The 16,452-nt window shown below is 38.0% G+C and overlaps 1 protein-coding gene across 4 annotated transcripts in view; it reads right to left on the reverse strand.

Annotated features, from left to right (window-relative positions):
- The window catches only part of LOC140793594 (protein PIR), a 56,377-nt gene that overhangs the window by 25,961 nt on the left and 13,964 nt on the right, over positions 1–16,452 (reverse strand). For 2 of the 4 annotated variants that reach the window (XM_073145154.1, XM_073145155.1), the window contains 7 exons: positions 10,475–10,544; positions 10,258–10,322; positions 9,770–9,965; positions 9,457–9,608; positions 6,467–6,560; positions 5,817–6,032; positions 5,013–5,224 (listed from right to left, as the gene is read on the reverse strand). In XM_073145154.1, coding sequence (XP_073001255.1) covers positions 5,013–5,224; positions 5,817–6,032; positions 6,467–6,560; positions 9,457–9,608; positions 9,770–9,965; positions 10,258–10,322; positions 10,475–10,544 — 1,005 coding nt within the window. Of the gene's footprint in view, positions 1–5,012; positions 5,225–5,816; positions 6,033–6,466; positions 6,561–9,456; positions 9,609–9,769; positions 9,966–10,257; positions 10,323–10,409; positions 10,545–16,011; positions 16,061–16,452 lie in introns of those variants that run through there. The other 2 variants (XM_073145156.1, XM_073145157.1) reach the window with 2 other exon arrangements.

The raw sequence follows: 16,452 nt of genomic DNA on the forward strand, positions 1-16,452 counted from the left end.
AATCAATCGAACTCCATCTTCAGTTTTTGGTGGTGTGACCCCGTATGAGCGTCTCTATGGTACTTCACCATCTTATGGTCATCTTCGTGTCTTTGGGTGCACCTGTTTTGTTCTTCTTCCTCTGGGTGAACGCAACAAGTTGTCCCCTCGTGCAGCTAAATGCGTGTTTCTAGGACATAGTCCTAAGCATAAAGGCTATCGTTGTTATGTCACTTATGCTCGTCGTTTAAGGATATCACGCCATGTCACTTTTCTAGAAGAGATACCTTTTTTTACCTCCGATACTTTGGCTCCCTTAGACTTATCTTTTCTAGATCTTCCTACATCTATCCTATCTTCCGTTCCCTAAGATGTCCCTGCTTCAGCCCCACCCATCAGCCCCCACTTGCCTGATACTCCTCTACCCATTGACACTCCTTTACTATCACTTCCACCTACCACTCCAGACCGCTCTCTCACTGAGGTTCCAGCTCTTTCAGAGGAGTACCCCCCTCCCATGACGAACTTCCCATACTTCTACACTCGTAGGTCGTGTCCCCCTCCTACAATTGAGCCTCCCTCTACAGGTAGTATCCCTCTTACCATCCCATCCTCTACTGTGACAGCTTCTGCACCCGCTCGTTGTTATCCAGAGCGTGAGCATCGCCCTCCCGATTGGTATGGTTTTCTGATGTCTTCCGCTACATACTCTCCCCAGTTTCACACCTTTCTTGCAGCCATCCACTCTATCCCTCAGCTCAGATCATATCGTGAGGTCGTCCAGGTTCCAGAGTGGCAGCAGGCTATGACAGATGAGCTTCAAGCCCTTCAGCATATGCATTCTTTGGATGTCCCCCGCCCGCCCGACATCGTGCCTGTCAGCTGCAAATGGAATTTTAAGGTCAAGTATCGGCCTGATGGATCCATTGCTAGGTACAAAGCTCGTCTGGTTGCTCGGGGCTTTACTCAGGAATACGGGATAGACTATGAGGAGACCTTTGCTCCTGTTGCCCGGATGACCTCTGTTCGTACTATTCTTGCTGTTGCTTCCAGTCGCCAATGGCCTCTTCATCAGATGGATGTGAAGAATGCTTTTCTTCATGGTCTTCTTGATAAGGAGATGTACATGGTTTCCCCCTTCTCCCAGGTCACATTTATCGACTACGACGAGCTATCTATGGGCTCAAGCAAGCTCCTCGTGCATGGCTTGATCGATTTCGTAGCGTTCTCACAGCCTACGGATTTCAGGAGAGTCCCTCTGAGCCATCTATGTTTCTGCGGTCTTCTGCTCAGGGTAGGGTCCCCCTTCTTCTATATGTCGATGATATAATTATCACCGGAGATGATTCGGTCGGGATTTGCTCTCTTCAGCAGCATTCTTCGAGTCAGTTTGAGATGAAGGACCTTGGTCCTCTTCGATACTTTCTAGGTATCGAAATTGCTCGGTCATCTCATGGTCTTTTGCTGCCCTAGCAGAAGTATATTACAGACATTCTCAGTCGTGCCACTATCACTGACACTCGTCCCGCTGCTACCCCAGTTGAGCTTCATGTGAAGCTTCAGCCCGATGACAGTCAGCTTCTTCCAGATCCAACTAGATATCGTCAGCTGGTCGAGGCACTCGTCTATCTGACTATTACCTGGCCTGATATCTCTCATGCAGTTGGTCTTGTCACTCAGTTCATGCAGGCTCCTCGAACTGCTCACTATGCTGCTCTTATTCGTATTCTTCGATATCTTCGTGGCACCATTACCCGCTCTCTTTTCATGCTATCGACTTCCATTTTAGCTCTGCGGGCTTATTCCGATGCAGACTATGCTGGTGACAAATCTGATCAGAAGTCTACTACCGACTTCTGCATTTTTCTAGGAGACTCCTTAATTTCCTAGCGCAGCAAGAAACAGAATGTGGTGTCTCTCTCTAGTACTGAGTCAGAGTGTCATGCTATGTGTACGGTGACTAAAGAGATTGTTTGGCTCCGTCGCCTCCTTAATGATATGGGTGTTCCATTGCCCCTCCCAACTCTTCTTTATGTCGACAATGATAGTGCTAAGAAGATCGTTGAAAATCCTAATTTTTATGAGAGGACGAAGCACATTGAAGTCGATATGCACTACACTCGTCAGGAGTACCGAGCTGGTATCATTTCTCTCCATCACCTTAGCACTGAGGAGCAGATTGCTGACTTTTTCACGAAATCTCTTCCTCTTCCGCGTTTTGAGTATTTAGTTAGCAAACTCTCAGTTTATAATCCACCTTGAGTTTGAGGGGGGGTATTAGAGTTATTTGATTTTATTTTATTTATCTATTTAGATATATGGTGACTTTGTATAAATAGGGCCCATGCCCCTTTATCATTTGGAGAGAAATACATTCACCAAAATCCTCTCTTCTCTTCTTCTCATTTCTCTTCTCTCCAAACCTATTCTAGGTTTGGATCTTCTATTGTTACATGATTGTAAGAGCATATATAAAGAAAAAGGGGAACAATTGAATCAGATAAATATCTCTACTTTTGAGGCATATAAAATTAGCCAATCTTGAAGGTTTATAATATGCAAAAATATCTAACAAGTTCAAGTTAACCGATGATAGCCCCAGGTGATAACTATGCACCAATATGCAATGATATATGGAGTGTGGACTAATCCGAGGTTGACCAAATAGCTAAAGGAAAAATAGCTCCCACAGGCACTAGGTCCACTAACCTGACAGAGGATCCCATTTCCCTCTCCAAACGATTGTACTATGGCAGTGGTACTTTTCCACAGGAATGCAAATCCAAGTGTATAGAGAACACAAAATACAAGAAATATATATCCCCAGTTAGCTACTATGCAAGCTATTTTCGTAGGTCTATATAGAACACTTCAGATAAATAGAAGGAATATAAAGCAGCGTCCTGAAACTAAGTATCAGGATCAACATCGGTTGTTAAGAAAAACGATACATATCGGTCATATCGATTCTATCGGCCGCCACATTGGATCAAATTATTTTTATTGAGATTCAAAATATTATCTAAAAATGTACAAAATTTTCTAAAAAGAAAAATTACTAAAACAACAATGAAGAGAGATATCTCTTTCTTCACTGTTGTTTTGCAATAGTAAGCAAGGGAGTAGTCGGTGAGAAAAAGAAAGAAGAGAAATAGGGGGAAAAAAATACTCACCCAAGTTCGCTAAAGTGCAGAATAGCTAGAGGGGCTCATCGGATTGGATGCCGAATGAGCTTGGTAAAGTGTGAGGGATAGGAGAATATGTATGAGAGGTAAAAGTAAAAATTAAAAATTAAAAAGAAGGCATCTTGAAGACACAATTACTAATGTTTTCTACATTAGATACATTTTAGCAAGGTTCTAAAAATCGGTATCGGGGATCGGCCGTCCGGAAAAACGATATGTATCGGCTGACTGTATCGGATCGGGCTATTTTAATAAAATAAAATTCTAAATATTATTAAAAATGTTGAGAAATTTCTAAAAATTTAGAAAAAATTATAAGAAAATAAGAAATAATAATTACTCACATATAAAGCCTAAAAAGTAAAAATCTCTCTTCGTCTCTCTCTTCTTTCTTATCCCTCTAACTGTTAGCCTAAAGTATCCATTCTCTCTCACACTCTCTTTTTTTCTATCTCTCTCTCTCTCTCTCTCTCTCTCTCTCTCTCTCTCTCTCTTTATCTTTCCCTCTCCCTCACTCTCTCTTCCTTTTTTTTTCTCTCTCTCTCTCACCCTCTTTTTTTTATCTTTTCCTCTCCCTCACTCTCTCTTTGATGTGGGCATCATCTTCAATTTGACCAAAATAGAATTACTTGAGTCCAATTTTGGTCTAATTGCTGATTTTTAATTCAAATAATCAATTGAATTAGTCAATTAATAGATATGGTAGCCTATATGCGGGGGATATCCGTATTGAGTTATTACCTAAATTGGGTTAGTCAATTTAGGTAAGACTTAATCAATTAGAATCCTATTAGAAAAATAAATTCTTATTAGAATCTCAATTGATAATTATGGTAAGCTTATATGTGGGGGATGTCCACATTGATTTATAACCTAAATTGGATCGATCAATTTAGATAAGATGATCAATTAGAGTCCTATTAGGAAATAAGTTTCTATTAGAACCAGCTAGAATTAAAGTTATTAACCTATTTAAGGTTATTGCATGAGAAACAAAGACAAGTTGGAATAAGAATTATTTGAAATCTCTCATTTTCTCTCCTGCGGTCTTCTTCTCTCTCTCTCTCCCCCCTTTTCTTCTACTCTGTCTTAAGATTCTTCTCTAATCTCTTCTACTTCCTCTCTAAACCTCTCTTCTTCTTCAATCTCTACTTTTTCGTTAGTTACTGTTGCTGTCCAGAACTCCAGTAGTGAAAGAGGACCTTTGGGTGCCCGGACATAAAGAGGATTAGTTTCAAAGTAAAATACTACTATTCCATTTATTGGTAAACCTAAACTCTAAAGTCTTTCCTTACACCATATTTTAAGCCTTTCTAATATCAACGTACCTATTTGAGAGTTGAGAAAGCTACTGCCTTATCTGAGTAGTTTTCTCTCCCTCACTCTCTCTTCCTCTTTTCCTCTTGTCCTCTCTCTCTCCCTCTCTCTCTCTAGCAACTGCTATCAGCAGCTGTCAGCTCAGCTACTGCTGACAGCTGTCTGCTGCAGCCGCCTGCAGTAGGCAGTTGTTTGCTGCAGGTGATTGCTTGCAACTAGCTAGTTTCGGCATGGATCGGGATCGGCCGAAACTGGAAACTATACATTTTAGATTCAACCTTAATTTCTAAAAAAAGTGCCTAGACTGAAACCAGTCACTACTAGACAGTTTCGAGTCAGGATCGAGATCGGTTATAGCCGACCTCGATCCTGATCGGCTAAAATTGGGAACCATAATCTAAAGTCATCCTGTCTAAAGTCAGCATCGAGATTGGTTATGGCCGATCTCAATCCGGATCGGCCGATTTTGGGAGCCATAATCTAAAGTCATCCTATCTAAGTAAACACATTTCACAAAGATTGACCATTTACCTAGACAATTCCTTCTTTTTTCGGAATGTAGTTCGTAGCATGGTATCCAGTTTGTCTTGCACAAAATCTTGCACCTCCACATGGATTGTTTCCCACAAAGCATCCGCCACTAATGTGTCACATCGTTGCATCATCAAGCCAATACTCTTTATGTAACTAACAAGTTCTATTAGCGCTTTTCTTTCCTCTGCTGTATAATTATAACGCACCACCTACATGGAAACAAGAAAATCATCAGCATAGTTTGGGGAAATTAATTAAACACTATAACTAGCACAATATTACACTGAAGCATAGGTATTTTGCTTCTTCGTGGTATGGCAAGAAGCAGAATATGAGCAGCAATACATTAATGAGAACTTATTTCCAAGAACAAGTAAATCCTACAAGATCCACAAATGGTTCATATAACAAAATGAAGAGCAAAAGCACCTCCAAGATAGTATAATCAAGGAATTTTTCAAAAACACCTTATATTTGATCTTTATTATCATTCACATCTTATCGTAAGGATATTATCATTCTACCCCTACATTTTGCATTAATGCCTCAAAAACACCTTGTCTATATGATCAAATGAGGAAGTATAAATCCATGAGAAAATAGTCATTAGTTGATAAAAAAAAAAGATGAAGTCAAATGTAAAAGATATTTCTTGGCGAAAAAGCTCCTTTGCTAACACATAAACTCCATATCCAAAATCATTAAAGCGAGCAACATTAAGGAATATTTATTGGCAGCCCAGAAATTAAAAGGAAGGTGCTATCAAATTGATTGCATAATTTTCCAGAAAGGAAATAGAACCTTTTCGTAGTCAAAAAATGTTGTAGGGCACTGGTTAGAATCTGACCAAGCTGGTTCTTTGCAAGGGCGTGAAAATTTCCAAGCACATTGTTCCCAAATCCTACAGGTCCACCTGCTAAGAAGTTGAAACCCTTCGACAACCATATCATACATGTTTCCTTTGACTTCTCTAGACCATTCATCATCTGCTCCATCAGTTGACTTCAATATTACAATCTGGATGGGGAAAAATCACTGTTAAAGCATCTGAGGACGGAATAAAGCTTATCCACTACTTCGAAATATAGATAGACATTATACTTCTTTTATTAGTAAACCTCCACACATATTGCCAAATCTCTTCAACAGAGACTTGACTAAAACAAATATCTGATAGTAACATATGCACTTGGAAATCAGTTATTAAATGCAGCACTTAGTTTAAAAAGGTAGGCAAGCTAGTATTAGTTTTGTTAATTAAATTCAGATAAGTATATATGAATCATGATTAAAACAAAGAAAAATAAAAAATAGAGAGTTATTGAATTAACACAACACCCTGATTGTGCAGTTAACACATAGCTCGAGAGCATAGTAGCATAAATAAAAAATTGATCAAAAGAAGGACCTGTAGAAAAACCTATTTAGAGTTGAAGAGATAGAACATTCACCTGATTCATAGAAGAAGCAAAGCGGATGGAGAAGTCATCATGCTCTGCCCGGATGGTCCCAATATGGTTTACAATCAAATAGTGCCTCTGATAAGTGGAAGAGTTAAGGTACTTCAGATAGAAAAGTTAACAAACAATTCTTCAGGCATAAAAGTCAGGTGGTCATAGCATATGCAACTTCCAAATCATTCATCACAAATGTAGGTATAACTATTGATGGGCAGACTGATGTGGGCATCATCTTCAATTTGACCAAAATAAAATTGCTTGAGTCCAATTTTGGTCTAATTACTGATTTTTATTCAAATAATCAATTAAATTAGTCAATTAATAGATATGGTAGCCTATATGCGGGAGATGTCCATATTGAGTTATTACCTAAATTGGGTTAGTCAATTTAGGTAAGACTTAATCAATTAGAATCCTATTAGGAAATAAATTCTTATTAAAATCTCAATTGATAGTTATGGTAAGCTTATATGTGGGGGATGTCCACATTGATTTATTACCTAAATTGGGTTAGCCAATTTAGGTAAGATGATCAATTAGAGTCATATTACGAAATAAGTTTCTATTAGAATCAGTTAGAATCAAAGTTGTTAACCTATTTAAAGGTTATTGCATGAGATAGAATCAGTTAGAATCAAAGTTGTTAACCTATTTAAAGGTTATTGCATGAGAAACAAGGACAAGTTAGAATAAGAATTATTTGAAATATCTCATTTTCTCTCCTGCAGTCTTCTTCTCTCTCTCTCTCCCACTTTCTCCTACTTTGTCTTAAGATTCTTCTCTAATCTCTTCTACTTCCTCTCTAAACCTCTCTTCTTCTTCAATCTCTACTTTTTTCGTTGGTTATTGTTGCTATCCAAAATATTTCAGTAGTGAAAAAGAATCTTTGAGTGCCTGGACGTGAAGAGGAAGACTTGGTTTCAAAGTAAAAGCACTACTATTCCATTTATTGGTAAACCTAAACTCTACAGTCTTTCCTTATACCATATTATAGGCCTTTCTACTATCAACATACCTATTTGAGAGTTGAGAAAGCTACTGCCTTATCTGAGCGGTTTTCTCTCCTTCCATCTAGTAGTGATCCTTTTAATCAATTAACTTTTTATCAGTTATTGCTTACTATATTTTACTTTAGTTATTTGTTTGGGTCGATTGTTCTCCAAAACATTACATTCATACTAGATTTGCATCACAGACTGACCATATAATAGTAGCAGCCAAGAAAGATTTTAAGGACTAAAGATCCCTACAAAACATGAAGTTTGTGCTCCACACTAAGTTACTAACTACACAATCATTAATAAAAGAAAATTCGAGAAATTTAACAAAAACACCCTACCTTTGCTTTTATTATGTCATCATCATTTGCGTCCTACCATATGGATATTTATTATTCAACCCTTATATTTTGCTTATATTGCCTCAAAGATACCCTAAGCTAAATTTAACCTTATAGCATCTACCGAAATAAAGAATATTCCATTACTTTCAAAAATAAAAAATTGAAATATCTATAATATCCCTCATTTGATTTTAAAATCTGGTTCTCCTTTTACTTTTATCTTAACGTAAAAAATTTACTCAAAGGTATTAAGGTCATTTTCCATCCATAGTCAAGTTAATTCATCTATATGGAATTGACCGTTAAAAAAACTAATGGCATTGTACTTTTTAGACATTAAAAGCAAAATGCAGAAGTTGAATGATAAAATATAAATACCCATATGCAGGTGTGAATGATAATAAAGACAAAATGCAAGGTGTTTTTGATAAGTTTCCTGAGAAATATTTACCTTCCATTGGAAGATAATAAAGAAATAATATTTCATCATATCAAATATCACAATATTCATGATATTGCACAATTTCGTCAACTTCAGGCTTCAGTAATCTTTGCAGATATTAAAAGAAACTTCAATTCAACCACAAGTAGAACTAGAATATTACTCTAGCCACACATAGATGTGAAACTGTAATGTGACATTCAACAATATCATCCTATACAACCAAGAGATGGGTTCAGATTTGCTGTAGTAGGAGGAAATTTCAGGCTTTCAGCACAACTTCATAAACCATGCTCTAGATTTTTGTCGATTCAAGTTTGCAGTTATCAGAAATATCACAACTTGAATGAAAGCCCTAAGGAAAGATTTTCGGTCGAGCTTCGAGCTACATTGGCTAATATATAATTGCATAATTCATGTCTAAGAATATGAAAAGATAGCACCCGTTATTGTTCAAAGTTCAAACCCACTAAAGTAGGAGTAGCGCAAATTGCTTTCTATGTATATAGCCATTCTAGATCAGAATATCCAAAGGTGTCAGAACCTAATCGAATGCTGTATCAAGGAAATTGCAACAATTTGCCAGAACACAAAATCTAGTTTTGTTTTGATTATAGTAACTTGAATCATTTGAATTCTCATTTTAGTTAAAACCTACTCTATGATTTGATTAATATACAATAATTGATGGTATAATAATAAGTAAAATAAGTCATATTCAGATCAATGCAACCATTTCAGAAAAGACCAGAAAGAATAAAAACTATAAAATTTATTATGAAATAAAAAAAAACTCTGTTAAAACAATTTGATAAAAATAGAAGTGACTGAATCCATAAACCCTGTGAAATCTGAATGTTAAATTCATATAATTCTCCCTCATCCCTTAGTGCATGTCCAATGAACAATAATTCTCCCTCATCCCTCAGAACATGTCTTAAAAGTTAAAACTAATTGATGGACTTATGCACATCCACCTAGGACAGTTCCTACTTCTATCACTGGTAACCTGTAGACTTCTATTTCTTCCACACAACAAATTATTATTATAGCATATTAATAGCCAACAGAACTGGTCCATTGAAAATGATCAGATATTGAAGAACAAATATGTAAATCAATAAGATTAGTGAGTATTCTGCAGGCACAACTTTGAAAAAAAAATACTTCTAATAAATACTGTAACGAGTAGGATATTCTTGCAGCTCTCGAAGGGGAATTTCATGTGGTGCTGGAAGAGCCAGTAAACGAGTTTGGCTAGAAAAACCTTGGAAGTATGTTGACAACTCCTTCAACATTGCAGCGGGTGAAAGATGAAGATCTGGAAACGCTGGAACAACAGGATCATTCTGCCAAATTTAACCATATAAATATGATAGACTATTCTAACTGAGTCCAACATCCACAATGACAATAATGAACAAACATTTTTGCAAATTTTACCATACAAAATTCTGAAGTGCATAGTATTAGTATTCCGAAAAAAAGAAGAAAAGGATTACAGTCAAACCTTAAAGATGTTTAGAAGGCGGTTTATTTTCACTCTCTTATAGAGAGACTCGCTCTCTTTCTCTGTTGAGGTTGCTAGGACAACAAGCACAGGCAAAACACGAAGTAGAGTATGACGCTCGGGAAAAAGCAGTGCAAAGTCCAACTCCAATGATTCCACACAGAATACAATAAGAACTTGTAGAATGTCTTCCACACTGCAGTTTAGTGAAGGAACTCAAAACCAATGTCTCAATGAGTGCTACTGCAACACATTTTAAAAGGAAAAAAGAGGGGGGGGGAGCATATTCAATAAAAAGCCATCAGCTTCCCTCTTCTTTTTTCTTTCTGGTAAGTGCTTTCCTAATTTGATGTCATTAAGTTTGCAGTATTAATTCAAATATATTGTCTTAGGAACATTAGTGGTGGAAAAAGAAGTGCATGCAACTTCATATTTCATTAGCATTTGTGACTTGCTCAAGTAAAAGTCATTCTAATAAGGCAGGATACGTATTCGTACGGAACATCTCAGCATGCAAGTTCAGTAAGATAGCCCATCTTGTGCTTAAGAAAATCTGCAAATATCAAGAGCAAGACCAATAAGTTTCATGCAGACAGTAAACATACATAACAAGAAAATTAACAATCTCAACTGATAGCACCTCATAACATTTAAGTACAAAGAATTGTGGCCCATCAAGAGAAAGAAATACAATAAACTAGTGACCTGCAGATCATCTAGCTCTTCTCTCATTGAGTCAGTATCCTGCCACTGAATGCTTACTTGAGTAAATGTTCTGTAAATATGAAAGAAAAAAACAGTAGTCAGTACATTCCGGAAACAGTAACAACAAACCAAATCAATGGTTTACATTATTATAAAAGGCCCAATGAGAAGACTAAAGATGACGAACAATAATACCAGACGATAGAAGTCATTTGCATGAGAAGCCACGGTTTACTGAGATTCCGAGAATAAACTATATAGTATAAGCCAACAGAGATTTTGACCAAATTGGGCCTCCTTACAAACTTATTTACCCAAATGGTCTGTTATCCATCAAACATAATATCAAAAGAGGTTTATTTTAAACACATTATATTATGATCTAATCACGAGATTCAAGTCAGTTAAGTTAAGTCAAGTCGAGTCTAGTTAGATGATTTTGCTTATTGCATTTAATTTCAAATTAAAGCGGATATAAGCCCAATAGGACGAATTAGATCCGACCCGCTATGACTATATTCCTATAAATAGGAGTAGTCGTGAGTTAATTATCATATGTGGAATTAATATTGAGTTTATAGCTAATTATTTATCTTGCATTTATCGTTTATTCATAGCCGTTAGATCATTTTTTCTTTCCTAGGAGTAGATCTTAACTCTAGAACCCTTCCAAGTTACTAAACCATAATTCACACCTCCACCCACGAGCCACCCTATCCTAGAGCCATCCTCTACTACCCTTGGTCGTCTACCACCCTTTAACGACCGCCACAACATCGGATAATTCGTTTCAGCCCCTTTCGACCTTCTCTCACCCTTTTCGCATAACTTAGAATCCTAACTCGTGAAGCTACCACCCTTTAAAATTTTATAATATTTCTACGAGCAGATTGTTTCATATCTGATTCGTAACAGTGGTATTAGAGCCACCATTTTTCGGTCAATAATGAACACACGATCAAAGGCAAATATGATGGAGATTGCTACCATCTACATCCCTATGGAAGTTTCTCCGGTGCCACCACCAACCATCGTCGTCAATGAGCCACCGCCGTAGGCAAAGGCAATATTTTAAAAAAATTTCGACCAATTTGAACAAAAACTTGAAGGAGATGCAAACTTTCCTCAAGGACTCAATCTAGGCCTCGGTAGAGGCTCTACTAGCCGCACACCACCACCCTGGGCTAGGGCCACGGCGAAATCGTCCCTACATGGCGAGAAAACTCAAACTGTGAGGGAGGGGAAGAGGAGGCCCAAACAATGGTAATCACTCCTCTTCCAACCGCAGTGGAGCCCCCTCCACCCTTGCGGACCCATTTCGCCGCAGCAGCGTGGCTGGAGCAACCAACAGCTACGGTTCCCAAGTCATCTTCCCCACCTGCGATGGAACTAGGGGCTGAAATGCTAGGTTTCCACCGGTGACGATACGCACTGCTCGGCCAAAACCATCACTATCAGTCCCTTCCTTGGGTTCTCTGCACCCAAGCCATGGCCACCGTATGCACCAGTGCAGGCCGAAAGATTGTCGTTGACGACCTTCCACGCTGTAGCAAACTCATGGTTGGTAGCCTTGAGTATGGCGCTTTCATGACCACTAGTGGTCATGGCCAGCTTTCTTTTTGCCCGATCATTAGCTAATGATGCCCGAGCAACCACCTTCCTTCTCGATGTGCTTAAGCCATACCATGTTGGAATCGCTTCCCCAGGCTTCTTCGCCGCTACTGCTCTGCTACAATAGGGCCATGGGTACAAAACACAGCCACTAGGGGCCAACGAGATCGTTGGCAATGCGCCATGGCCGCCCTACAAGCAAACCAAGCCGAAGCTCAATTATCTCCTTCCACCATTGCTTGCCGTCAATCCACCTCCGCGGGGACCTGCTGGAGGTCAACTATCAGCGGCCCACGACCTAACCCTGTCGCTATTGGCACCCATGCAACCATGGCAGCCCTAAACATAAATTTGGCCTTAGGTTAGGATTAGGATTAGGGCAATTCTACGAAGAAGATGAAGCGCACGCATCACGAGGTAGGTCAAATTTTCACAAACAGGCTTGACCACCTTGCGCGAATCAGTTCGAAACTCATAGCGCAACTTTAGCCCGAGTACAAGTACGAGGATGACTAGTAGAACAACCCAAGGTCAATTGATTGAGCCGGACTTGTATGCAGTCCGAGTATGACGTGTGCCAGACACGTGGGCCCATGAGCATGACATGAACCTGAAGGTCAAGCTTGCGTACTAGTCACCTTAAGGACAAAGTATCAGAAATGTTGTGGATTGTTATGATCCAACCACAAGAGTCAATTAGGTTGAGTCGAATCGAGTCTAGTTAATTGATTTTGCTTATTGCCTTTAATTTCAAATTAAAGCGGATGTAAGTTTAATAGGACGAATTAGATCCAACCCGCTATGACTCTACTCCTATAAATATGAATGGTTATAGGTTAATTATCATGTGCGAAATGCATATTGAGTTTAAGTAATTATTTATCTCGTATTTGTTGTTTATTCATAGTTGTTAGATCGTCTTTACTTTTCTAAGAGTAGATCTTAACCATAGAACCCTTCCAAGCTATCAAACCCTAATCCACACCTCTACCCATGAGCCACCCTACCCTTGACCGTCAACCACTCTCTGATGACCACCACAACATCGGATAATTCATTTCAACCCCATTTTGACCTTCCCTCACCCTTTTAGCCATAATTTCATGCTTCGATCTTCAAATCCAATCAAACAAAGCTAAAAGAACCTTAACTCATGAAGCTATCACCATTTAAAATCTCATAATTTCCCTATGAGCAAATCGTTCCACATATGGTTTGTAACACATTACATAGAATGTTGATCTAATCGACACTTTATTCCTATTAAGAATACATGTGGAGGATTAGAAGATCGTTCCTTGATTTGCATTTATTTGTTAAATAGATAACTATAGAGATTTATTATGTCACAACCGGATAAACTAGAGATACAGATTAGATTCAAATCTTGATAAGATAAACTAAGGTTCCAAGTACCGATAACGGAATCGAGATCGGCCCTCTAAACAAACGATATATATCGATTATATCGATCGCCTATATCAGATCAATTAATTACATAAAATTCTAATTATTATATAACAATACAGGAAATAAAAAATTTATAAAAATAACAGAAAATTAAGAAAACAATAATTACTCACCTACTAAAAGTTGAAAAAATATTCACTTACTCAAAATTAGGATAAATTTCGAGTTGGATCTAATAAATTCATATGCTTGTCGTCATTATTATTACCATAATACTGACATCTAGGGCCTCTGATAGGTTCTCGAACCAAAGATAGGCTACGCAACGATTCCTTCAAGATATGGATGTATTACAGGAATCAGTCCGCGCAACCGTGGAAAAATATTCGTCAAATATTCTTCGGTAGTCATAAAATTATGAAACCAAGTGGATTAGATCCATAACTTCTTGATCTACAATTTCGTAATGCCCTTCGCAAATTCGAACTGCAATTGGGACGAAAACACGGAATAACATGGGTGATGGTGATGGTAACGGGTGGAGTGGATGTTAGGGTTATGGATAGGTATGGAGATAAAGGTGGATGGTGGGTGTAATTTAGGGATATAGACGAAGAGAACGAAGTGGTCGAGATCCCAAAGATGAGGGGTGGCTCGACAGTCGAGGGAGATTAGAAGTTAGGAGAAACCTTGCCAACGGTAGAAGTGGAAGGATGGTGAAGAGGGAGGAGGGAGATTAAGGTAGATAGATGATAAAGAGACAAGAAATCAATAATCCAATAGCATAATGAAGTTGGCTGTCATCCACATATTTATAGAGGCTAGCCAACAAGTCCTAAAACAATATGTAACCCTAATTCTAGAAGATTCTCACCGATCGCGTTCGAACGCACAAAAGACGTTCTCTATATGTGCGAACGCGATGCAGGTGTTTGAACTCACCCGACCACGTTCGAATGCACAATATGCGTTCTCTGTATTTGTGAACCTGATGCAGGTGTTCGCAAGGGCATTCGAATGCGACCCCACCTGCATTCGAACGCGACTTACAGAAATTTTATTTTAATAAAAATAATTAATTAATGCAGTAAAAAAAGATCCTAACTAAACGTATCAGCCTCGTACTCCAAAAAGGAATTGCATCAAATTAGTCATATCACATGACGGACCTTCTTATTGTGACTTGTGTCTAAGGATAATAATCTCTCTCTATTTCTCTATAATCTCCCCCTCTAATCACTCTAACTCTACAACAAAAGAGAATAAAGAGAAAGACAAAATGTTCAAAAAAAGAGATTCTCTGTTCTAAAGTGCAGAGCAGTGGCGAAACTGCAGCAAGAGAGAAAGAGATAAAGAGAGTGAAAGAACCGAAAGAAAAAATGAGAAAAAAATGATAAACCACTGTTTTGCAGTGATTTTTAGTGAAGAGAAGAGAGTAGGAGAGAGTGTGGAAGAAAAATAAAGAAAAATGAAAAGACAGTTCTGCTGCTTCTATTGTGAAGAAAAAAAAAGAAGAGGGAAAGAGAGATGCAAGAAAAAAATTTATGCTTCTGCAATGAAGAAAAAGAGGAGAGAGAAAGAAAGAAAAAAAATTACATACTCGAGGTCGTCAGAGTTTGCTAGAGCCAAATCTATGTCGTCAGAGTTCAATAAATTAATGGAGACCAGATTTGCATCAGAGAAGCACCAGTGCTTTTGCTTGGGAGAGAGATAAAGAAAGAGAGAGAGAGAGTAAGAAGATGGGGCCATCAATTATCTAATGTCCTCGGGACAAATGCGGGTTGAATCCATAAAAGATCCGACCTGAAATTTGTCGGCCTTGGGATCCGCTGAATTTTGGAACCATGAGATAAACACAAATCAAATCTTCTCACCCTCTTCACTCTTCTTATATATCCTTAAATTTATATGAAATTCTTATGTAAAGCGCTGATGAGATCAACATTTTATATTTGGGATAAAATACAATAAAGATCAACGTTTTCCTAACGGACCCATGAGATGGCACCAGATGAGTCGAAAACAGACCCATTTAGATAATAAGTTTAGAAGGTGGAGTGTCTGAGTAAATTAGTTTGTGAGGAGGCATAGTTTGGTCAAATACTCCAAGCCAACATGTAATTTCCACGTATTTACATCTTATAGAAGACATTTCAAATGAATAGTGGCGTATAGATGAGAAGTCTTGCAGCTCATTCAGTTTATTGTGAATTATATCCATGTGAATCTACTGTTTCACCACATAGACCCTTAAGTTACCCAAGTATATTGCAACCTTGAAATAGAATAGTCAAAAGTTTCTCATATGAGAAGATTCCATGGTTCTAGGTTTTTCTTGCTATCTCATGATATGTAACATGCATATTGCACACAGAGTTAACTCTGAAAGTTTTGTAGTTCATTCGGCATCCATAATGAAAGATTGACTTCCTTTAAGTTCATAGCCTATGGATCCAACTATTGTTTCCTTTGTAAGAGTCATTTCAGATGACTGTTCTGAAAATAATGGTACATACTTGTATCAAGGAACTCCAGATGAAGAATGCAAATGCCTTTCCTTCGAAAGGAGACCCTGAAAAGAAAGAGCTATACTATCAAATGACCATTATGAACTCTTTCTTAGTTACTCTTAAGCCTATCACTTTTCATGAGGCAGACCAAATAGAGATGCAGAAATAGGGCGTCACTTTTACTCTTTAAGGACTTCTCGTTATTCAGCAAGAAGCAAACCTGTATCTCAAATGCCTCACGCTATCATGCAGCTATTCTATGACATTACATATATACAACTCCCAATGTCAAATACAAGGACTTGTTCAACTTTACTGCCTGACACATTTACTACTCGACAAACTTAAATCATCAGTACTTCTTAGTTCTCACAAGCCCACAATACAGTAGATAAGAGTCATGAGAAAAGTATCAATTTGAATTGTTCCCAAGTTTCCATGAGCTTA

The sequence above is a fragment of the Typha latifolia genome, chromosome 8 (genome assembly GCF_019914945.1).
Source record: "Typha latifolia isolate L0001 chromosome 8, TyphaL0001v2, whole genome shotgun sequence".
Taxonomy (NCBI): domain Eukaryota; kingdom Viridiplantae; phylum Streptophyta; class Magnoliopsida; order Poales; family Typhaceae; genus Typha; species Typha latifolia.